The sequence below is a fragment of the Vulpes vulpes genome, chromosome 1, assembly GCF_048418805.1.
Source record: "Vulpes vulpes isolate BD-2025 chromosome 1, VulVul3, whole genome shotgun sequence".
Classification (NCBI taxonomy): domain Eukaryota; kingdom Metazoa; phylum Chordata; class Mammalia; order Carnivora; family Canidae; genus Vulpes; species Vulpes vulpes.
In genome coordinates, this window is record NC_132780.1 from 49,947,227 (window position 1) to 49,972,146 (window position 24,920).

The 24,920-nt window shown below is 42.2% G+C and overlaps 1 protein-coding gene across 34 annotated transcripts in view; it reads left to right on the forward strand.

The window, feature by feature from the left end:
* Positions 1-24,920, forward strand: part of AOPEP (aminopeptidase O (putative)) — a 334,839-nt gene that overhangs the window by 280,881 nt on the left and 29,038 nt on the right. For 5 of the 34 annotated variants that reach the window (XR_012002590.1, XR_012002591.1, XR_012002592.1 and 2 more), the window contains exon 15: positions 12,058-12,145. The exons of 28 other annotated variants lie outside the window; for them this stretch is intronic. Coding sequence is in view for 2 of the 6 variants with exons in the window: in XM_072763650.1 (XP_072619751.1) it covers positions 12,058-12,145 (88 nt within the window). In the remaining 4 variants the exon portion in view is untranslated. Of the gene's footprint in view, positions 1-12,057; positions 12,146-21,568; positions 21,634-24,920 lie in introns of all 34 variants that reach the window. One more of the 34 variants, XM_072763767.1, reaches the window with a different exon arrangement.

Consider the following 24,920-nt stretch of genomic DNA (forward strand, 5'->3'; position numbering starts at 1 on the left):
TTCCTTTTAATTCTCCTTTATGTTACAGATGGGGCATTCTATTAAGGTCTCCTTCCCATTATGTGTATTATGTGTGTTGGGATATCTAAGAATTTCTTTTCAAGATAGTTTTAAAAATGAGGCATTATTTCTGGTACCGTGAGAGCCATTGGTTCTACGTTACAACAGGCTTTGGGTCTGTATTACAGGTATATGTGGAAGGGAGTGGCAGAGCTAATGGGAGGTAGTAGAAGCTCTCAGAGGGTGCAGGGGGAGCAAAGCTTGCAGATACCTGTGGAGGGCGGGATGCTGCATGTCACTGAGCTGTGCTCCTTTGCTGTAAATTGCAAAGGGCTGTGAGCTCTGTAGTACTTCCTAGGACTGCTTGCTGCCCTCATCAACACAGAACCCTCCCCATCACTGTGCACCCCTCAGTGGGGCATGGCGGGCATCATGAGGCTAGTCCCGTATTACTGAGAAGCGATGTGGTAGGGAGGCACAGGGCAGGGTAGGGGATGAAGAACTGAGCTGTCGGGCCTCATGATATTACTGAATTCCTTGCAGGTGTTGCATAGATGCACACATTCAGTCATCTTACCAGTCTCTGTTTTCCTGGCCTTTGCCCTTTTGTCTGCGTGTGTTCCTGATGAGGAGCTGTGCCCCTGATACACACTGGAGCAGCCCCTTGGAGCCTGTGCTTTCTCAGCAAGGTGGTTGCTACGCCTCTACGCGTAGGCGCCTCTACGTTGGTTGCTAGAAGCTTTCGCATGTAAGTGCCCTCCATGTGTGTGCCATTCCCCCTCCTGGGCACTCAGACACCTGCCATCCTGTCCTGCCCCCAGGCCAGTCACTCTTCGTCCCTGGGTTTGAGAGATGTGCCGTTTTACCAGCTCCTCACGATTTTAGCACGATTCAGGTTTGCAGATTTTCTAATAGCAATTATTCTCCTTCATTTGTTAGTGATATTTTGGACATTTCAGTGCTATAAGCATCTTCTCCAGGGCCACCAGGAGGAAAAAGGTTAATTCAGCCTTTTCATGGAAGCTGAAGGAGTTAGAATTAATTTTAATTCAACTTTATTTGTAGTAACCAAGTCCACTGTTAATGGAACTACATGAATTTCTGCTCAGCCTTGCATAGGTCTCTGAGAGTTTCTTGGTCAAATATGAGTGACCCCACAGGATGGCCTGGGCTACGATGTGCCCCCCACAGGACTGATTGGGGGGCTCACTGGGGATGCTGGTTTGTGTTGCTCAAATTGTTGAAATCTAGATTGAATGAGGAATCGACTGGTGCAGGGTGGTATGTTCCCAGTTTCTACATAAAGTAAGTTTGTTTTCCTGTGTGGCACCTTTCTTGTATTTTTATTTCAGTTCAGCATGTTTAACTGCCTTTCTAGTTTTAAACCAACCTGAGCCAAGAAAATTAAGATTTTTTTTCTTGTTATAAAAGGGATACACTGTTGGGGCACCTGGATAGGCTCAGTCAGACGCAACTCACTCTTAGTTTCCTTCTGCTCAAGTCATGATCTCAGGGTCCTGGGATCAAGCTCCACATCAGGCTCTGTGCTTGGTGCCGAGCCTGCTGGAGATTCTCTCCCTCTCCCTCTGCTCCTCCCCCTGCTTCTGTACACGCTTCCTGTCTCTAAAATAAATAAATACAAGTGATATACTGTTTATTGGAGAAAACGTAGGAAATATAGGGAAGTATAAAGAAGAGAATTGAAGCCTGCCTGTAATCCAGTCATCCAGAGAGCTGCTGACTCTTACTATTCTCATGTTTGTCTGTTAAGTCTCTTAGTGAAAAAAAAAATTATTGAAAAAGAATGGGAGTGTGTTTTGTATTTGTGACTTCAAAGATGGTTCATTCAGGCTACTTTTTATTTTTTTCTGATTAACTGAATTCACTGATTTTGAAATTCTTCCTTTTTTGGAAAGATCTGTTTTATACCTCTCATAAAAAGGTACTTGATTGACAGAGAGTACTGGAATCCTGGCTTTCCCAGGGACTTGTGTACCTTGACTAAACTCACGTGGAAACGATCTTGCACGAACCAGAGTAAACTTTTATAAATGCCGACTGTGATCCAATGTCATGATCTCACAAATGGATGGCAGAAGTGAGTGCCAAGGGCCCGGGGATTTCCTTTTACCTTTGACTTTCTACATGTGACCATTGGTGTAAAAAGTGGCAGCAGCCATGCTGTGTTTCTTCTTCCTCTCTCAGTGTGAATCAAACGGACATCCATTTCAGGATCTGAGGGTTTGCTACTGGTTCACCTCATGACTTATGGGTTGAGCTTGCAGTCACAATATGGGAATTATGGAAGATGAATCTCTTCACCAACTAACTATGAGGCTATTTCTATTCTACTTCAAGAGTTAATGCTGAAATTGATACTCCCAACTTGTTTCTAAGGAATAGCAGTTACACAGCCTGCCTGTCTTTTCTGGCTTCTATTAAAATGCAAAAGCCTTAACTTCAGAGCAGTATAATTGAGTCCTGAAAGGGGTCATAACTGATGCTTTGCCCCTTCTTTGATATTTTTGTTTTTTTGTGCAGCCGTGCTGGCTGCTCTGGCTGTCTTGCTGTCTACGTTGGTGAAAACCCCTCCAGAGAGGCTTTGTCCCAAGCTAGTGGAAAGTCTGGCATTTGCAGTGCTCAGTTCATCCCTGGGGTGTGCAGGCATACACCACAGGCCTGGTAGCCTTACCACACAAAGCAAATGTTGTACACAAATTTGTGCGGGTGAATAGCATTAACTCTTTTGGCAATTGATAGATTTCTCTGCATTTACCAGTACTGACTTAAATGAAATGGAGTCAGTGCATCTGTCTACTTCTGCTCTTCGTGCATCTGTTCTTTTTAGTTTAAAAGGGATGTCATGAATCTTAGGTAGGCTCTCAAACATCCAGTAGCAGGACATTCTGGTTGGGCATGCCAACCAGGGAGCCAGAACATGATGTCATATGGGTCATCATTTTAATGTGAGAAGAAAGTAAGTCCCTCAGAAATTTTTTACAGCTGATACCTGCCTGAGACCTCATCCTCCATCAAAGGCCAGGACTTTAGCTCTTTGCCCAGGCCCTGACAGTAGCCAGCTGGTGGAGCAGGAGGTCAGAGCTGCACGCTTCTGAAGGGGTATATTGGCTTTATCCCACAAGGAACTTGTGGAATTGCAGAAGCTTTCCTGTGCGTCTTGAATCTTCTTTCCAGCCCAGTGTCCAGAGGGTAGGAGAATTAAAACATGGGCTTCCCAAACTGTTACGGGGTCATGTCACTAAGGATCATTTTTGGAAATATATATCCGTTCTGACAAGTGAATGCTATGTGCTCCTCCATCTTTCGACTTGTCCCAGATATCCAGAGGATTCTCCTGTTGTGGACCTTATGCCACACCAAGGGGCTCTCATGTTCCACAGCCTCCCACCCTCTCTTTTGATAACATGTGTTTGTGGTAAAGACATCTTTTTCCAGTGCTTACAGGGGGCATGAATAAATTGCTCAGTCCCCTGTAGTTTTTTTTCATACTTTGTGTTTTCTCTCATTCCATTGTGTCAACGATGATATGGAAAGGGGCCTCATCAGAAGGCACGTGTCCAAGGATATCAGGCTAATGTGTGGAGGCCCAGAAACCCTCCATTGTGACAGTGAGGGGGCTGGAAACACCCCTTGTCGTGTCTATCTGAGAAAACCCCGTTGGTCCTGACCAGCCAGAGCCAACTGCTTCTGGTAGCGTGCCCTGCCTTTTTGGGTCACCCTCTTGGCGCCAGAGGTGCACGCGCTGTCTCTCCTGGGACACCAGGCTGGCTGGGCATTGCCCAGCCGCGGGGGAGCCATTCGGCCTGACAGGAGGCCTGTCCCTTCTGGGCCAAAGTGGGCTTTTACCTCCAGGGAAACAGGCAAGCCCTACAGCACTGGTTTTAGAACATGCCTCTTGGGTATGTTTTCAGTTAAGTGAGTTCTGCCACTGAAAGGTATTTCTATTGACACAGAAGCCACAGGGTGAAATGAGGAGCTGTTTTTCTCTGTCCTCTGAGAAACAGCGATGTTCACCCTTAGGGGAGCTGTGCAGTGGGACCAGGCAGCAGAGGTGCTTTCCCCCTGGCACCTCTTGCTCGGCCTCCCCAAGGGTTCAGGCCTGGACGCGCCAGCGGCTGGCACTGACCACCAGGAAACAGTGGGTGTTACTGAGGAATAGATACACATTCCCTGAAGCCACCGGTTAAGTACGTGACTAGATCGAGTCAGGGCAAGGTGGTCTGTAGTTATTCCCACTTCTGGGCTCTGACAAAACAGCCTTACCGCTGATTTTTTTAGGTTGTGCTGCCCTGAGAGATTCCCAGGAGTCTTCACTGACTGGGAATGTGCGTGTGTGTCATGGGGTTAAGGGTTTGCTTCATATTGTGCCAAGTCCTGGAATACCTGTGTGCATTTTAGAATAGCTGTTTTGCGGGCACCTGGGTGGCTCAGTCACACAGTGAGGCGTCGGGTCCTGATCTCAGGGTCGTGAGTTCGAGCCCCATGTTGGGCCCTCCTGTCCTTCCCCACTCTGGCCTGTGCTCTTTCTCTCTCAAAACAAAATCTTCAGAATGCCATTTTCAGAATACCAATATGGACTTCTGAGATTTCAATTAAAAAACAGTGGAGTTGGAGGTGCACCTTACATGGTTTGAGGGAAGGTGCCTGCAACTTCAGTCAGCAGAGAAAGCTAAGGACAGCCCTACTGCGCAAGCTGCTGGTCTCCGAGGCATGTTCTCCTGCAGGAGCCAGAGATTGGCACATTCAAGGTGTCGGCCTTATGCATCCTCATTTCACCTCTTCTTTTGATACCTTTGTTCTCTTGCTAATGCTGGTCTCTCCCCAACCTGTCAGTTCAAGTGCCTCATGGCCTTGCAGTGCCTCATCTCTTACCCCCCACCTTTCCCTCCTGTACTGTCTCCTTGTTCAGTTTCCCTCTCCTTTCACTCTAGCCCAGTTGTTCTACCATAGGTGACATTAAACCGGGAGAACTTATGGGCTTACATGTATGTGTGCTCGTCTCTCCATCGATGGGCTTACATGTATGTGTGCTCATCTCTTCACCGAAGACTGAAGCACATCAGTCTTCTTGTTCACAGAGACTTACTAAAGGTACAATACCGTAACTCAAAGTTGCCCCATCTTTGGGAATGAAATGCTTGTTTAATTATATGATGCTTTAGTTAATGCTAAAGTTAGCCTACTTAACATGTCCTTCACCAAAAAGACCACGTTGGAAATACTTGACGTTCAGAAATACGAGCTTTATGTGATTCAGCAAATCACAATGCTGTTGTTTGTTTTTATTTTGTGCCATTCCAGAAATAGGAATAGAGTATGAATTACATAATGATTCTACATAGAGACATAGTAAAAATCGTATTGTATAGCCAAAAGTTAAATGCCCAAAATTCAAAAAAAATTAAAATAAGTGCCCAAAATTCTGTGTGTACACCATTCAGTTTGGTATACTCTACATAAAAATTTATAATATCCAACCACCTCATTTGCTTAACCAAATAGTGGTTATAAAATGAATGTTCTCTGTCCCTGTTTTGGTGTCACCTGTGTTCAGTTCTCCCACCAAAAATGAGAAAATTGCTTTCTAGATGATCTGTTGATGACATGTCTTGCTTTGTCTTCCTTCTAGAGATTTGGTTCCAAGTCCTGACATTCATGTTGTTTTGTTCTTGATACATTTATGAAAACCTAGGTTTTCAGTTATATCTGAAACTTAGTCATATTTTTATTTCTTGCTCCAAAGTCAGGATGTAAGTAGTGATTATTTCAATTTTATTTTTACTATACTTTTGAATAACAGCTTAGACAAGTATCTTCATACAGTGGATCCTTGATAAAGGAAAAGAGGTCCAGAAACCCACAGCATCATACTTTTTCACCCCCATTTTCTCCTTCCTTGCAGTATAGGTCAATTTGATAGAATATCATCGGGATACGAAAGAACGGAACTGGTCAATACAAACCGAGTTCTCTGACAGATCACAGAAATGAGAGAATTCGATGCCATATTCCTTATAATTTGAGATGGTAAATGGGGCAGAAATGGCATGAGGGGTGAGGGTGAAACCATTTAAAAGTAAAGATGGACTTAGTATTGAAACTCTACTTGGGTATTAATAATTTCCTCCTTAAGCCATATACTGGGGCCTGTGAGGCCTTTTTTGGCTCCTCAGTTTTCATGTGGCTAAAGGAACTTGTTTGGAAGATGTAAATATCCTCATGTTTTTTAATGGAGAAAGGTTGGAACAATTATGCTTTCAATTCTGATCAACTGACAGTACTTGATTTGACATGAGCCACACTCAAGAGAAAGCACATACTGTTGCGGTGATGTAATATGGATCTCTAGAAAGAGGAGCTTGATGAGCAGGCCTTGCTTTGATTCTAGCTAATGGTTGGATTGGATTGATTGATATGTTTCTGGTTTTGTTATGAACCTAGGAGAGAAGTGGGAAGACATCCTATACTTCTAGCATTTTATTTAATAATTTGGAAGAAAAACATTTCTAACAGGAATCACACATCATTTTTTTCCTGAAACTGGACATTAATTATTGACATATTTTTAAAATCTGCCCCAATTATGCATCCTGTGGGCACAGTCAGTAACCAGAGCTAACAGTTCGTCTCAAGTTGAGGACCAGTAGTATGAATGTCTTGAAGATCTAAACAGTAGTAACTCTCTAAGGAATTTCCTTTGTACTGGCACTTTGCTGTTTTTTAAAATTAATACCTTTGACACCAGATTCATATAATATATTTTTTAAGAAATTGCTGCATGGCATAGCTGGTCTATCAGTAAGACAAGTTGCCTCTTCATCATTCATTCACCCAGACTCACTTCCTACCACACACTTTTAGATGCTTCATCCAGAAAGTGAGTATGAGAGATGGCAGACCTCAGAGAGGGAGAAGCTGCTATGATATTGGTCACAGTGAGTTTTCTCTTATATGAAGTATTGTACAAATATTCCCATTTTAAATCTCCCCAGATTTTTGCTGTCTAGTAATTGAGAGGTCTGTAAGAATTCTTGCTGTATTCAAGGGTTCCTATATAAGGATGCACCTGTGATTCTCTGCGAGCACATTTCCTGTAAGTCTAAGCTTCTCTAAGCTTGAAGGCAGTTGGAATCTTCCAGTGCTTGCTTTTTCAAGATCTTTACCACTGGTTTCTCCAAAGGACATTTTAATTTAGTTATTTGAAAATATGAATTACAATCTTTTGATTTTATTATTTGAAGTTGTAATTCATGAAGATGGAATTTATCTTTATCTGGTAGACCCTACTTGCTTTCAGTGCTCACCAATGAAAAAAAAAATCCTAAGTTTTAAATAAAACTCTAAGAGCAGCAACCCATAAAATGACAGGAATCATAATGGAAGGTGGGGGAATGTCTTTCATCCCTCATAAATATATTTAATCTTTTTGTAGAAAGCTTTCCTTGCTCCCTAATTATCTTAAATACATTATTGGCCGTAAAATAAAATATGTATTTACTTGCTCTTAAAAACAACAGTGTGGCGTTGCATGCCTTTCAGCAGGTATCAGAATGGTGGGGATTTTTTGTTTTTTGTTTTTTAACCTGGGGAAAATGCTAGTTTGTTTCACATGTCACCGGACATGACATGACCGAAATGGGGAGGAAAGCTGTCCTGTGAAATCCATGTCTGACCTGGAGATGCCAGACTTGAAGTCAGCCAGAGGGCGGGGACGGGGCCGGGGGCGGGCGCGGGGGGGGGCTGACTTAGATCTCTCCTCTAAGGGGAGATTTCAGGGCCCTTAGATCTCCTCCTTCCAGCCTGACCTCACACTCACCTTAGCAGTCTGGGCCTTGAATGTCATCCCTTGCCAGTTCACCTGTGAGGGGATCAGATACTCATTGCAGTTTGGCAGGTCATGCATTCTGAATGTGCCACTAGCAGAAAGTGGTAGCGTCTATTAAACTCTGCATTTGAAGCATGCTTCTGTTCAGTATGAACATCACAGATGTGTGAGGTGTCACCAGCCTAATTGTGGGCATGAAAATTGTAGAGGACCCATAGAGGCTTTCAGAGTTCTTTACCAACATGACTTCAGAACGGTGTTGGTAATTTGGCTATGAATAACTATTTTTTGAGGTTTCAGGAATAATGTATTTTTTCATCTGCCTGTTTGCCTTTATTGTGACTTGAAAAAAGAGATTTTCCTTTATCATTCTCTAACCATTTTATCTTAGGAAATTTTTCTGAAGTCATCCTCATTTATTTTACTAGAAGTCCTATTGGAATTCATTGATAGAAATGATAGGCTCTGCAAATAACTATGGAAGATATTTTTGTCCTTGGCACCTAAAAGTCATCAGGAGTACTGCCACATTCGATATAAAGGGTATGCGGGGTTTTATTGTTTGAGATTATGGTATAAAAAACACAGCATCTTGGGTACCAAAGCTTGATGAATTCAGGTGTTCTACAAGATTTAACTTGCATTTTTTCCCCTGTGATATTCGCATTTCTTCTCTACTCCTCAGTTTGTGGGGTAAATAAGGCATCATCTTTGTTCTGGGCACAGTGCCTCTAGGAGATTGCCTAGGAACTGGGACAGAGCATTTTAGGATGGTTAAACGTCCAGTCTGCTAAACTAGAAAGCCCACAAGTGCTGTTCTTTTCATTTGCCCTCTCTGCAAGCCTTCAGACACACTTGGAAGTGCTTAGTCCAAGAACTATGGCAACATTTTAAGTGATTTATCTGCATAGTGTAGCCCATTACCTGGCAGAACAAGCTCACAAATCCCTAACGGTTATCTGGCTTCACTTGCTGATTTATAGTGATTCTGACCAGGGTTCTGACTGAGCCGCCACTTGCAGAATGTGGCCCAGGAGTGTAGTGACATGCTGGGGAGTGTTGGCACCTCAGATTTGTACAAAATACATGGAGCTCTTTAGGTGGAAGTTGCTCAGTGTGGGGAATACTTTTATGTGAGAAACCTCCCCTCCATCCATTCTCGCTATGTGTCAAACAAGTTCTCTGCCATTCAGGCCTGTATCTCTCACATGGCTACACATGTGTACACATGTGTACTTTCCTGACACAGGAGAGGGACATAATGCACTGAGGCATTAAGTGCATTCAGACAGGGTGAAGAAAACACTGATTTCTCTCATTGAAAGTGATGGAATAACTAAACCACGCTCCCTAGAAGACTAGATACCATCAACCTTGAATGACAGAGATAGATAGGAATGAGCCCAGCCCAGAGCGTGGTTGGGAGAACATGCTGTTTCCAGCAGCTGCAATTTAGCATGCATCAGGCTGTGAATTCTTCTGTGCTTTGGTTTCTAGGCAACTTGCACAAATTTTTAAATCTGAATATAAACATATACACACACTTCCTCCCTCTCCTCCCCAATCAAAAAAGCTCTGTATAAAATGATAGCCTAAAGATATAATCCTTGTTTGCCACAACTCTGAGTGACTACAGCAAACAAACCCAGGCCACTACCTGGCTATGTAGAAATTCTGGTGTTTAAATCTAGGAAATGAAGATTTCTTTTGTTGCAATATGACCAATATTTCCACAGTACAAACAAACTGGGTATTTTGCCTCCAAGTTCCCCTGCAAGAGAAGGGATATCTTCATGGAAATGGTTTCTGTTGTTAAGGGATATTTCTTTTCCTGTATTTTTAATTATTCCTGCATTAAGATTGTTAGAAGTTGTAGATCTCCTTATTGACAGCAGCAAGTTTTGTCGTTGAATGGGTCCTGCACGCTTGTCTCCCCTTTTCCTGAACTGACTCTCAGGACTCCTAGAATCCTGTTTGGATGGATCAGTGCCTCCACTGCCCCCGGGAGGGAGATGATAGGAGCAGTCCCAGAGCTGGGGTGGCTTACAGTTGCTGTTGGAGATTTGGACTTGAAGATAACTGTGGAGAGTTTATAGACCGAGGCAGGTTTAATTAAGTTGCCAATAAATCTGGCAATCTACGTGATCTTGTTAGACCAGGCACTGTTTAGATTTATGTGGAGAGCTACCAGCTCTAGGTTTGAAAGCAGGGTTAGTGTGGATCCACTGGACAGACAGAAGTTGAATGGGACACCTGTGGGGATTTGTCCAAGGCCTTTAAATACTTAATAGTATAATGGCATGGAGCGTGGGAGGGTATCTGCCAGGCTGCTTTATGCGCTTTGGGAGTCTGTATCTTGAGGACTGTGGATCATTTGGGAAAGGTCCAAATAAAGGTAATACTAGAGGTTTAAAAGTAAGGTTTATGAGAAAATTTTTTAAAAATTGGATTTCTTGGGGATCCCTGGTGGCGCAGCGGTTTGGTGCCTGCCTTTGGCCCAGGGCGCGATCCTGGAGACCCGGGATCGAATCCCACATCGGGCTCCCGGTGCATGGAGCCTGCCTCTGCCTGTGTCTCTGTCTCTCTGTGTGTGTGTGTGTGTGTCTATAATTAATAAATAAATAAATAAATAAATAAATAAATAAATAAATAAAAATATTTTTAAAAAAATTGGATTTCTTCTGTCCAGTAGCTGCAACGTTCAGGACTTTGGGGATTAGCTGGCAGTGGGGTTCTAGCCTTTGTGCCTCTAGACAGACAAGTCACTTGAGTGCACTCTATTGTAATGAGGAAGTCAGACATCCTGCCATCTTTGTTTTTTTCCTGAATTTAGAGGAGGTGTTCACAAGATACTCTTTTTTCACAGCACAAAATGAAGTGACTTAAATTGCACTTGGTGGGGTTAAGAATCATATTTTTGCAAATAATCAATGTATTACTAATAGAAACAGTTAATAATTCATATATTTTTACATGGCTCTGTCTTCAGTGCTAATTATTTGTGGCTTCACTAAAAACTGGGTCACATTTCAAGTAAGTCCTATCCTACAATCAAAACACAACATTTTACTTTAAAAATACTTCTAAAAGGCTTTTAGGGCAGGCTGTACAACAGAAGCAACTTAGGAGTTTACTAATTTGTTTACCCCTGCTCTGGACATGGTGTTTGTCATTGCCATTCATTCATTTTTCATGTTACTACTTTTTAAAGATCTTTACAGTAGCCACTGGTTTATCCACCATCAAGAACAATGATCTGTAACAGCGGACTAAATAAGATTGGTGATACTATTTTTTATTTCTGAGTTTGTGAAAACAGTTTTCAGGATATTACATTTTTATAGTTTTATGATTGATATATTTCCTTTTCCCATAGAACTAAAGCATGTTAAGGATGCTATTTTAATTTAATTCTGGGAGTATAATAAGAATAGCATCAGGGGCATGTAGGAAGGGCTAGAAGTGGAAACCCAGGCCTTGTTAACTCTCCTCATTCACCAGCAGCAGCAGGTGGAGGGTGGTTTCTCCTGAGCCCCAGAGGACTGCAAGAGGGGAGAGGAAACCAGGGTCAGGCAACTTTGAGGCCACAGCTTACCCAGTGAGCTCTGCTTCCCCGAGCCCTTCCCACAGGCTTGTGCCTTTCCGATAGGAATCATCCCTATGTAATCAACAGCCGTTACTTCCCTGTGCTTTGTAAAATTTAATGCCCAGCCTCCTCTGGGTTTTTTCCCCCCTTTAGAATTACACTGCTATCAGGAATGATTTTCTGAGAACTAGAGACCAAGGAGGGCTGTATTTCACCAGGTGCAATTCTGCTAATAAAAATGGATGGTCAGGGGCACCTGGGTAGTTCAGTTGGTTAAGCCTCCGATTCTGGATTCTGGCTCAGGTCATGATCTCAGGGTGATGGGGTCCAGCCCTGTGTTGAGCTCCATGCTCAGTGTAGAGTCTGCCTGAGATGCTTTCTCTCTGCCCCTCTCCCCACCTGTGTGTGTGCTCTCTCTCCCTCTCTCAAATTAATTTTAAAAATCTTTAAAAAAAAAAAAGATCAAACACTAAGCCAAGTTTAATTTCCAGCCTTAGATCACTGTACAGCGATATGATAAGTACTTTATTCTAAAGGAAAAATATCATGGCCCCGGGCATAGGTGTGTTACATTTTGGGTTGCCTCCCACTGCTTGAGGCTGCACATTTTCCATTTCTTCTCCAGAACCTGTCTCCATCCCTGAGATTAGAGAGAAGAACACAGAGCTTTCCTTCACTTACTTCTGACCAGGTGCTCCAAGAGACATCTACTGGTGAGGCATGCTTTCCCATTCTCTCGTTCCCTTTCGGTTACATGTTCATGGAGGTGAGGCCATTCATGACTGAACTACCCCCACCTCAGCCTTCCTCTTTAACTGGGGGGACGGGTGGCAAGGTCTTAATTTTGATATGATCCTCGCTCCTCTCATCCAGTTCAGTTCCACAGACATAATGCCAAAAGGGATCCAAAGATATTAAAAACATTGACCCAAGTGAGGTACACTTGGAAAGAATTGCTTTTTTAATATAGGACATGACAAAGAATTGCCCTTCCTCCCCCAGTGAAGAGTTTGCTTGGAAAAATAAAGCTGGTTAATTGTTTCTCCTTGGAAAACATAATAGTGTGAACTTTGGAAAACATCATAATCAGGCAATTCCATGATAAAGTCTGTGCATCGTGAACAAAAGAAAGCAGTGGCACTGATCTTGGGGACACATGGATTGCTCCAGCCTCTTAGCCCTTCCTCCTCCAAACGCAGGGCCCTGTGCTGTTCAGGAACTTGGCCAGGTTTAGCACATCTTGGGAGTGAAAGAAGACTCCCCCCAACAACATTGTACCCCTTAAATACTGGAGGAAATAGCCCCAGGAAAAAGAGTGATTTGTGCTAGAAAAATAGAAAATGCAGGGAACTATTCAGAAATAAGTTTGTGCTTTCAATCAATTACAATGTCGTAATGTAAAATCTGACATGGCCCAGTTGTAATTGCAGTGCTGTGTATCCCGAGTCCTCAGCTGTGTATGTTTGGGGGGGGGGGGGACACTTCAAAAAACTACAATAAACTGGGCTGTGATCTCACCATATGTGTTGAATTGAACACAACTCTTCTGCTTTTAATGAAGACTTTAGCCTTTAGGGGTAAATAAAACATCACTAAACAAGGATGGCCTGAATATTTTTTACTGGCTGTAATAATTAAAGCCATGAAGAAGGTGGTGGGGTTATGTTACTTATTAACTTGAATCGCTCTTATATTTGATCAAGACGTGGTTGCCCATGGCGTTTTGTTTCATGTTTGTCCTTTGTTTCATTGACATGCCCTGCCCTGGCCTCCGTGGCACTATAAAAGCAGTGAAGCAGTTAGGAACCAGACCCAAAAGGGCTTTTAGACCTCCTATCCAGATTTCTTCTCAGCTCAGCCTGGATGACCCCAACAAACTTCTCAGCCCCTAAATCAAGCCTGAAATTCCCTATGAAGCTGTGTACTTGGGGACGAGGGGAGGGACCTGGAAGAAAGTCTTCCCTTAGAAGGAAACCAATCAGAGTGCAGGTGTGGCTGAGAGTCTTTAAAGGATGTTTTTATTTTCCTCACATGTTAAGCAGCAATGGGGTTGATTGTAAGACGAATTTGGAACCCAGATGTATTAGTTTCCTATTGCTGTAATAGATTATCACTAATTCTGGGACTTAACACAGATTTATGATCTATAGTATCTGGAGGTAAGATGTGCAAAATCAATCTCACTGGGCTAACCTCAAGGTGTCAGCAGGCTTTTTGTCCCTTTCTGGAGGCTCTGTGGGAGAATCTGCTTCCTCGCCTGTTCAGCTTCCAGAGGTCCCTACAGTTCTTGACTTATGGCTCCTACCTCCACCTTCAAAACCAGCAAGGCTGGGCCAGTCCTTCTCACACTGCTCTCTGGTTCTCTGTTCCCTGCCTGCCTTCTTCACTTATAAAAGGACCTTGTGATTACATTGGGCTCACTTGGATAATCCAGGATCATCCCATCTCTAAATTGGCCGATTAACAACCTTAATTCTCCTTTGCCAGGTAACCTAACGTACTCACAGGTTCCAGGGATTGGGACATGACCATTATCCTGCTTACCACACTAGAGGTAAAGGTTAGTGAATTGGGAGTTCATAAGGTTAGATAGTAGACAGATACAGGCTGTGTAGCATTAGAAATGTGTTTTCGGGGCTCCTGGATGGCTTAAGAGGCAGCCACCTCTTGATTTTGGCTCAGGTCATGATCTCAGAGTCCTGAGTCTCTTAAGCTCAGTGGAGAGTCCCCTTCAGGATTCTCTCCCTCTGCCCCTTCCCCTAAGCATACATGTTCTCCTTTTCTTTCTCTCTCAAATAAATGAATCTTTTTTTTTTTAAGTGGGTTTTCATAGCTTCTTACTAAGGTTTCTTATAACTACTGTCTGTAAAAATTACATATATATGTACATGTACACACGGTATAACAGTAGAAAAGGTCATCCATATTTTTGGCTTAAATGAGTTCCTATTTTACTATATATATATAGATATATACTATATCTAATGTCAGTTACTGAATATAAAGAGAAATTTTAAGTCTGACATACAAATATTTATAATTTTAGTTTTGGGGAAAATGGCATTTCTCTATTCAAAAGAATGATCCAATTATATTTTTATTGACTTAAGAATAATTGAATTAATTTTTTGTGCTTTAATTTATTAACACCTAACTTCACAGGAAAACCTCCAAGAAAAATGATAGTCTATTTTTAACACTATAAACATCCTTTTTGGTGCTCACATCTGTAAAAATTTTACATAGTTTTAGGCATTTTTTGTGTCTTACGTGGCTTTTGTGCGTCCCCTTTACCCAGCCATCTCTTGTAAGGCTCTGGGTGGTGTGTGCTCATGTTTGCAATGCCATGGCAAAGTCAACTGAGATCACAAGTGTTTGAAGTTCTCTGGGAGAAAAGTACTGTCTGTATTTGCATAAAGCAGAGCTGCAGTGGTTAAGCTGTCAACAGCTTCCTAGTAGAAAATGTCCCTGAAGTAGATATTATATTTACCTATAATGGCTTTCTTTGCCTGTGAAATTAATGGTGTAAGGCTTTAAAAAAAAAAAAAAGTGTATTTCACTTGTTGATCCTATTGTAACAGATTTTCATCATTTTACTTACTAAAATCAGTGCTAATGGGCACAAGATTGAAACTTTGATCTTGCTACAAGACAGGTTACATTAATTCCAAATTGGCTGTGCTGGGTGCTGGAAGTGGGGAGATTGAAAGAAAAGACAGCGGCCTTCCAAGAGATCAGACACACTGACATTGTGCACAGCTAGCACTTAGATGGGTGACAGAATAAAGCCCAGAAAGCATGAGTTGTTGCTGGAAGAATTCTTGAAAAAGGTAGCCGCTGAAGTGATTAGGAGAATCAGAGGGCAGACCAGGTTGGCATTAGCAATTCCTATCAGTTTGAGTGCAGAAAAAAGTCTGAAGGGTTGAGAGGATTGGAACTGAAACAGTGTATTGAATGATACACATTGGGGCATTACAGACCACTGTATCAGAGAACAGAGGGGAGAGAAGGCCTGGATCAGAGTTGTACATAATCAAAACTGTCCCGGTGGGGGTGGACATGTGGGTCTGTAATCCAGCTCCCGCGGGCACAAAGAGAGCGAGGCGCCGCAGGGAGGGTGGGGAACGGAGAGCTGCTGTGGCGGCAGCTGGTTTACCATGGTGGGTACTTGGGTAGGGTCACCGGCGTCAGTAACCACAGTGGGTCCCTGAGGACCGTGCAGGAGGGTGGGCCGTTGTGAATTCATGCCCAGGACCAGAGTGGGTCCTTATCCCGACAGCGCGCCCACAATTTCCTGATGCCCTTGAGAGCTGGGTAGAGTATTTTGGGATTGGAGACGACGAAGTCGCAGTGTTACTGCCCAAGGTCACTAGGTGAGTAGACCCGGGTTCTGGGTGACTTAACAGCTCAAGGTGCCCCTACTGCCTGGTGTTTGTATTCAGAGGGAAGGACGCTGTTTTTAGAGAGGCGGTCTCACCCCGGCAGCAGTCAAGAGACCCCGGTCGGGATGCGGCCCTGTGACACCCGCGGGGCTGGGGGCGGGGCCGGGGCACCGCCCCCTCGGTGGGAGCCCCGCGCCCCGCCCGCGCCCTCCGCCGGGTGACCCCTGCGCCCTGTGCCCCGCGTGGACTGCGAGGCCGCCCTGACACCGCGCGGGAGCGGACCCGACCTGGGGCTTGGCGGCGGGCGCGGGGAAGTCTCGGGCGGGGAGGACGAACACGACTTGCTTCGGTGGAAACTTTCTTGGGTTAGGCGCTCTCGAGGCTTTAGATCCAGGCACTTAAGCACTCCTGGGAGTCCCTAAATGCCTCTTGTTGTTCGTCTTCCCGTTGGGGCCTGCCTGCGCCTTCCTGGTGGGCCCTGGTGCTCGCTTCCCCAGGCGCAGGGCTTCTCGCTTATGATGGAGAGATCGCGCGCGCTCGCCCCGGCCCCGGCCCCGGCCCCTAGACCTTTGTTCAGCCACTGATCGCTGCGCAACCGCCGTAGTCTCCGGAGGGCTAGGTGCTTTACTCCCCCCCCACCCCAACCCTTCCTAATCTGTTGTCCTTGTGCTTCTAATTAGATCATTCTTTGCTTTTCAGAGACAAACGTGCTCCAGGGACAGAGGTCAGTGTAGTTCTACCCGTCTTTAAACTTAAGTGAAGCTGGTTGAGAGCGTGGAGCGAGACCCTTGTATTTAGGGCAGCACGCTGGGCGGGCCCTGTGGAATTGATAGTGGCATTTGGGGATTTGTTTTTGAAAAGCCTCGGCAAGGTGTCACTGCCCGTGCTTTGAGGAGAGGTGGGAGTGCTCTGTGCTGCGCTGGTGGGTCCGTAGCGCTGGCCGGCAGGGGACTGGCTCCACTTAGGAAAGTGGTGGTGGGGGGGGGCAGGTTTCCTAGATATGGCTTCTTTAAAAAAATAAAAATCATAATAATAATTTCATGGGGTAGGGCTATTGATATGACTTCCAAAAGGGGAAATGGTAACTCTAATGATAGCTTGAGCAAGTAGTATTGGAATCAACGGGAAATGAAATCTCTGATGCTGAAAACTCGATCTTCAGTGGAGATACTTTTGTGATGGTATGTGATATTTTATCTTAACTCTTGGTTTTTACCTTTCAATTTAAAACAAAATTGCAAAAAAAAAAAATTGCAGGTTTGACCTACAGCTTGACAGTGGCTTTTTGCTTTTAAAAGTAAATGTTAAAATAAGTTTGTCAGCGATGAAGCTGATAAACAGCATGGGTGTGTGGCTGTTAGATGTTTACCTTTACAAAGCATTTTGATGTATTTTGTAAAATTTCTTTATTGTCTGTCTCAGAGTATTTTATTATCTGAAGGGAAATAACATGGGTTTTTTTCATACTGAAGCTTTTAAAAGTTACACTGAATTATTTTTATGTTCTTACGCATTTGAAAACGTGCGTAAAGCTCATTAATGTTCTTAACATTTAAAGGGAGCGGTTCTGTCTTGTACACAAAGAGATTAACCTAGCTAAGAAAGACTTTAAAGCCATTTAAAGATTTAGATGTTGATTTAGTGGGGAATTTTGGAAGGATAAGTTTGGGGGAAATATATTTTCTCTGAAGGAGTTTTCTCCCTATGTCTCAGTTGCTCACTATGTTTATTTCATTTGCAGAACAAGTATTTGGAAGTCCTTTCTCTATTTTTATGTCCCAGGCACCTGGTCTTCTTAGTTTAAGCATTTAAGAATATCATCTTATTTTCAGGGCTTTCACCTTTTAAAAAAGTTAAATACATTAGAGTTTGAAAGTGTTCCCATTTGGTTTCAGTTGCTTCTTGTTTTCTACTTGTTTTAACTTGAAGTTAGCTGATTTTCTTATTAAAAGTGATTAACTTTTTAAATGATTACTACAGTGAAACTAAATTGTGTTCAGATATCTGTCCTATTAACATCTAGAGAGGCAAACAGCTGCCAAACAAAAATCCCATTTTGTAATGAACTAAGGTACTAAATTCATTTTTTATAAGGTGAACAGTTAAGATTTCCTTCATTTAAAAATGGAGAAATTTTCATGCATATCCTAGTAAATGCATGGAATGGAACTAAAAGCTGTACTTACCTGAAATTTTTAAAAACTTAAAATCTATTTGGTGAAAGATAATTGAAAGGGGAAGAGATGTATAAGACATCTTTTGTGCAGCATTTTGGTATTGGCTGTTTTTATTATTTCTCTACTCCAGTAGTTCACTGCCTTTTTTTTTTTTTCTTTCAAATCTTTCACATCAACTTCTGAGTATTCAGTAATTCTTCTGAAATGGATGCAGATTGCTTTAAAGATCAAGCCAGTACTGGATGGTAAAGTAAGAAGGGACTGTTTTATTTTTCTAACGCATTTTATGGTTATAATTTTACTCATTCTGAAAATTCTAGTGTACATTTAAAATTAGAACAAAGAGTTTAATACCCAGAAGAGCTGTGAATGGACTCATAATTTTCTAGGGAAAGCAGGCCTGATCACATCCCTTTCTGAGGGTTCCTTGGACTTGGGGCCATATTTATCTTTCTGGTTTTATTATGATGTATATCTATCTTTAAGATATGCCTTATTCTTGATAAGTAAATCTCCTCAAATCTTTGAAATATTCTGGGTGATGGTGGTTGCAATTTTTGATTTTCTTGTTGGAATCTCTTCTGGTGACCTTTATCTATTGGGATTGCTGTCAGATTGGCAGCAAGAGTAGTGTGTTGTGTGCTGTCGAAATATTCTGGTTGTTTCCGGTGAAGGTGCAAGTCGTTAGGCATTAAAGCTGTTCTTATACCTAGGGAACTGAATGCTGGAGTGTGGTGTTTTTCTCCTTGGACCGGCAGGTAGCCATTGAGCTGATGTTACTGTGAACAATTAGCAACCTCCACCCCTACTAGTTAAGAATTGTGCAGATCGCTTACTAGAAAGATGCCCGGGGTAGTTTGTTTGCCTTTTAGTCATGTAATTTATAAACTGTAAGAAAACAGTCCTCCCACATCTCTGTACGCCTCATGTATTCCTCCAAGTGATCTAGAAACATTAATTCTGCAGGAGGGACTAAACTTACAAGTTTAATATATATTTTTTAAACAGTGGTTTTTCTTTTTTCTTTGTTATGTGTAGCTGGCGTGTGTTGGTGTTTTTCCATAGAAATGCTGATATCCTTGTGAAGGGGCATGTCTACCACAGGTTAAACTTTTTTAAGTACAACGTGCAATGAGAGAGTCTTCACATTTTGTCAATTAGAGGAAAAATGCTACACCTATGACTGCCTTTGTTCTCAAAGCCACTTGAATTGCAGGCTGTGTTGGGACTGGTTTGTACATTGTTTAACTGCTGAGACTAAGACTTCTAATTAGAGTAATTGCCGGGTAAGAGCGGACTGGCGGGGCGGGGCGGGGGCCAGGGGTGTGGTCGGGCCTGGGCGCCGCGCGCCTGGAACGCCGGCCCGGCTGGCGGCGGGGGGCGGGGCGGGGCGGGGCGCGGCGCGGGGGGCGGGGCGCGGCGCGGCGCCGGGGGGCGGGGCGGGGCGGGGCGGGGCGGGGCGGGGCGCGCGCGGCCGGGCCGAAGACACCGGCGGGCGCCGGGGCAGTCGGAGCGGACTCCAGGCTCGGCCCGCGCCCCGACGGCAGCCTCCGTAAGTAAGACTCTTCCCGCCCCGCCCGGCGCGTGTGACAGCTGCGGGGCCCGGTGCCGTCAGCGGCGTTCGTTCGTTAGGAGAATTAGGGCGGCGTCTTCTCTGTCTCCCGCAGCCCTCCGCGCGCTCCTCCCTTTACCCTCAGTCTTTCCACCAAGCGGGCTTCGCCGTCGCGCCCGCGTGCGCTCCCTGCCAGCAGCCCGATCCGGGGCGTGGGCCCTCGGCGCCCTCAGCTTCGCGCGGAGCTTCTGACGCCTCGTAGCAGTTGTAGACTTCTCTTTTACGTCGTAGAGATTTTAACCCGCCGGTGTGTCCGAGGGCCGGGCGCCCCCGTCGTAATGCGCGATGTGGTCTACAAGCCTTCAAGGAAAAAAGACCGGTAAACAGTGCGTCCTCATGCGCGCGAGAAAGCCGTTTAAAGTGCAAATGCATCAGGAAAAGAGTCACGAGAAGTCTGGCGGAGCCTTTAGAAATGTTCCACAGGTTAACTTCGTCTCTAGAGAACTGTTCTCCTTTTCCTCTTCTGTCAAGGGTGTGTGCTGACCTACAGGGGTTCTGGTCTTGGCTCTTAATTCCTGGCAAAACGTCCATGCATGGAAATGTAGACGTGATGCTACACTGCTAATCCAGACACCCCCCCCCCCCCAAAAAAAACGCTGCATTTTAAACTTTGACTCTAAAGGGAAGTTTGTTTGGGTTGCCCAGGACGGAGCAGCCTTTTCCTTTTTTATTTCTGTCTCAGCTATTACTTACAAAGCTCCGAGATGAGAGACCCTACATTGTGAAATCCGCAGAGAAGTGGTTCTCAACCTGTGAGGTGGCCTTCAGTCGTTTTAAAATCTGTGTATACATTTTTCATTTGGGGGGAATCCGTGATCACTGGTTTTTCAAAAAGTCAAGCTTCACCTTTAGTACAGACTGTGTAGATTATAATTGTGCTGTAACTTAGATATATAGTGAAAGAAAAATAGCAAAAATTTTGTTAAAATGTGGGAAATAAATACTACCCTTAAAAGTATTTTTAAGTTTCAATTATATAAAAAAAATATTTAGAAATCTATATAATAAAAACCATGTTTCATTGCCATCTCTTTTGTTGTAAAAATGAATTCCAACTTAATTTATATGGATAATTTGGGATACTAAGGGAGGAAAAGTTCGCTTTTCCAATGGACTATTTTCCATTAAAATTGAAAAAACAGAAAACTTAGAAATGTCTTAACATTTCCTGTAATTCCTATAACTTCCGAAAGTTATTCTGAGCCCAATTTAAAGTGTATTATTCCAGTAAAATAATAGTCTTCTTAAAAAATGAGCATGTTGTACATACATAAAGGAGATAGACTGCTGAAACTTAACTACAATTTTTATGAAATTTCTTTAGGAGCGTATTAGGAATAGCATGCACATTCTTGAGATTTTAGATTGGCACTAGAAAGCACTCCATCGTAGGTTTAATCATGTTCATGCCAACACCTATTAGTAAGATGTTGGTAGGTCTCTGACTTACCAGGATTTTAGATCCATGGTTAGTAACTATCTGTTTGCATCCTTGAAGACTTACTTCTGTTGAATTGACTCTCAAGTACTTGAACTCACATGAGAAAATATTTTTGTGGCAGCAAACAAGGCTGCATTTCAGATGTCCCGTTCCGGTATCAGCCTGAGGCTGCTCTGAGGCATAAGTCCCAGCTGGAGCTCATAGTAGTTCTAAGATTATTATGTGGAAACTATCCTAGCAGTAATGTGGACATTTTGCTCCCAAAGGAGCATTTTTATAAAACTTACTGTTTTAGTTTGTTTAGTTGGAAATGGTTTCTGTCGTGATGGGAAATACATTAATGCGTGAATTATTCAACCATTTGTACATTGCATGCAATTTGGGGGTAAACAAATCTGGCATCACTCACATCCATGGGTTTTATGGTTTTGTTTCCCATTCACTTGTTTGTTTCGCCTTCTTACATAATGTGCATTCTCTTCATTAAAGAATACTGGCCTAGTAGGAGCTTTCATTCCCTTCAGGTGCACTGCTTTCGTGGTGAAGGAGAGAGACAAGAAGTTGAAAATGGAGCAAACATTTCTTGAAAGTACGTGAAACTTGTTCTCTTGAAGTCCTTAAATCTATATCTTTTTCAGTAATACGAATTGCTCTAAGTGTCAAAGTGACCCTCACCAAGTTAATCCTTTGCTCTGTTCCTCATAAAACTTTCCAGAGTTAATCCCAGATATAAAATGTCTGGACTCAAATCCAGAACTGTGTAGAATTTGAGTGAAATGTGACTCACAAGCTTTATGTACATTGTTATTCTGTGAAATAAGCCTCAGCCGTTGGACAGTCAATGGAACCATACTCTCAACGTATTTTTATTAAGTAAACACAACTTTATTGTTTTATTGCCCACACTCACTCATGCAGCTTGACTCCTCACCCTCGTCTTCCCCATCCCCACCATGCCTCCCTAGTTGTGGTTAGCTATACGTATATTTAGGGATATGTCTCCTTGTCAGCTTTTTGACAAAAACCACAACACATTGTAGACATGTGGTGGAAGTCATGCTTTGTTTGAATTTGGTGGAAAATATAGAAAGAATATTAGAAAATAAAGGCTAACCAAAAGATATTTCTATTGTTTTAACTATGTGCCTGTGAAGAAGAAAAGGCAGGAACTAGGAGTGATGGAATGTTAGCATTCTAGACCAGAATAAATACCCAAGAATGAAATCTGTTTATAAATTATTTTCTGTGCTCAAAAACAACTTCGAGTGTGTGTGTCTCTATCCCCACCTGAGTTGGTGTCTAAGCTGAGGCCAGTGGTGACTTGGTTTATCTGTCCTCCTGTTTCTGGTCTTTTTCTCAACTTACAGTCTTGTTAGTATCATTGTCTCTAAGATGCTTTTGTGGCTTACTTTCTTTTTAGGGGGTAATTTTGATAACTTGGGAAAACTTGATCTTGAATAGCAAGTTTTAATAAGATTGGAAAGCAAAAGGGCGGGTCTCTTAGATGTACTATCAAGTTTTTGCACATAGAGGAGGATGGGTTGTTGCAGCTCCTCATACAATTTATTAGTTCTTTAACAACATTATAGAGCCATCATTTTGTTGAAAATAGTCTATTGCAATTGCAGAGGAATTTCAGTTACTTTACCATTAGCTTTTGAAATAAGAATCCTCTACCACACCTATTATTACACAGAATGCTTATAAAACTTCTTAAATTGGTGTATTTGAACATGGGTATTTTTTTAGTTTTAGTTTAGAACTGAGAATCACTTTTGGCTAGAATTTTTGCTTGTAGCTATGTTTTCTTGTAGTAGGTTTAAGTCACCAAATCATTGACTGACAACTATTTTTGCAGTCATTCATACTATACCACCTCCACCTACTATATTGGACATTAAGTCTTTTGTTTGAATTTGATAAGCGTGTATGTCAGGCCTAGGGTAGATGGCACAAGAAATGAGCAGTATCAGCTTCCAGTCCATAAGGAGTTGCCTTAAACTTTTTACAGAAATTAAAATAGAGTTTTGTATGAACTCACTATTCTTTGTTTAAATTTAAGAGGATCCTGTTTTTGTCCATAAGATAAGAGTTATTATCAATAAGAGTTTAGTATTTTTCCCCATTTGTTAACTACTTGTTGTTTAGAGGAAAAAAATGTTTTTAGACAATGTTCCCAAGGGTACATACATTTGTACTTACGAACACCTTTTGTGCACAGAATAGGAATAGGCATGGAATAGATCCCTCTTAACTAGGAACAGAGCCCTCTTAACTAGGATTGTAGGGCTACATGAAGTATATTCAATCAGATGTTACAAAGGGGTGTCTAAAGTTGACACAGTTATTTACTAAAGTATTTAATTTGTAATAGTAATGCCACACAGACTATCTGATTTTGACATTTTGGAGGTAATATAGGAAGTTAGGGAAAGGGAAGAGAAAAATTCTGAGTTTGAATGAAAATTGTAATTTACTGTTTTTTTTTTTCTCTTGAAAAAAATATTTGATAGTTCGTTTAGGTTGTAAATGACAACATAAAAATCTGAGCATGCAGCTGTGTGAGGCAATGCTTTGTATATGCAAAGCATTTGGAAAATGTAGGATTCCAGCAATTTTTGAGTGTTGCATGCACAGAACCAATGCCTTATATTTAATGGTGTTAGCATTCATCTTTATGCAGAAGCATTGAAATCTCATGAATATTTTCAAATATTGCTATGACTTAAGCGTAGAGAGATGCCAACAGAATTCTTGTGACACTAGTGCTAGGGACTCTGCCTGTACTAACTCTGGACCTCTTTATAACCCCCCCCCCCAGTTTCCAGGTAGCTCAGCACTTTGGTAGAGCATGTGCTTTAATCATTTATGCATTTCAGTGCTTAAATTAGCTTGCAGTATTGAATTTCTTCATAAAGTAGATCTTCTCTCCATTAAAGTAAATTATTGGGAAATGTTTTTGACATGATTTAAGAAAAATAGTTCACTTCAGCTGGAGGCAGGAGAAACAAAGAAAAGACCAGGCGGTTCATATACTGTACTTCTGAACCATGGGTTGGTTTTGGTACTTCCAAAAGTGACATCATAGAGACTAAGATGCCATCATTAGCACATAGTGTCTGACATAACTTATGGGTATGGATCATTCTCATGTTCTCACATTAGATAAGGGTCACATTTTCCTGTGCAAACTTAATTTCCCTAACTTTTATAAAAGGTTTAACCCACCCAAACTATATACTGACATAAAGCATATTATTTAAGCTACATAAAATGCAGTCCTCTTGTCAACTTTCATAACCTGTGTATGTTAATGGTTTATGTCGTTACACATTTTGGAAAATGAATCTTTGTAAACACTCACATTGAAAGTTCACAGAATTTTACCAGAGTGCTTAGGATCTGCATGTTTGCTTCCCTTGCCCAGAAACCTGCCAGATCATTATTGATTTGGGGCCAGAAGAAGACAATTCCTGATCTGAATTTTATGCTTCTCAAGAAATCATGACTCATGAAGAAAAAACTATCAATTCCTAAATGATCAGTCCATTCACTCTACCATGACATTAATGACATTTTCAATGTAGGGCTCATTTAAAGCTTTCTAAAGAATTTGGAACACTTGAAAGTATCAGAGAATACTGACTTTTCTTGTATTTACAGATTTTTTAAACAGGAGGCTTTATTTTCTTAAAGTTAATGCTCTTACCTAAATTAATAATATTGTATTTAATAACTGATGTATTTATTTTGAATAAGAGTAGATGTTTTATGAGGTAGAGTTCCTAACTACTTATAAGTAGTAATGTTTTGTAACTGAAAATTCTAGTTGCATACTAATTTACAACCCCTTTAAGTCCAACAAGTGAACACCTT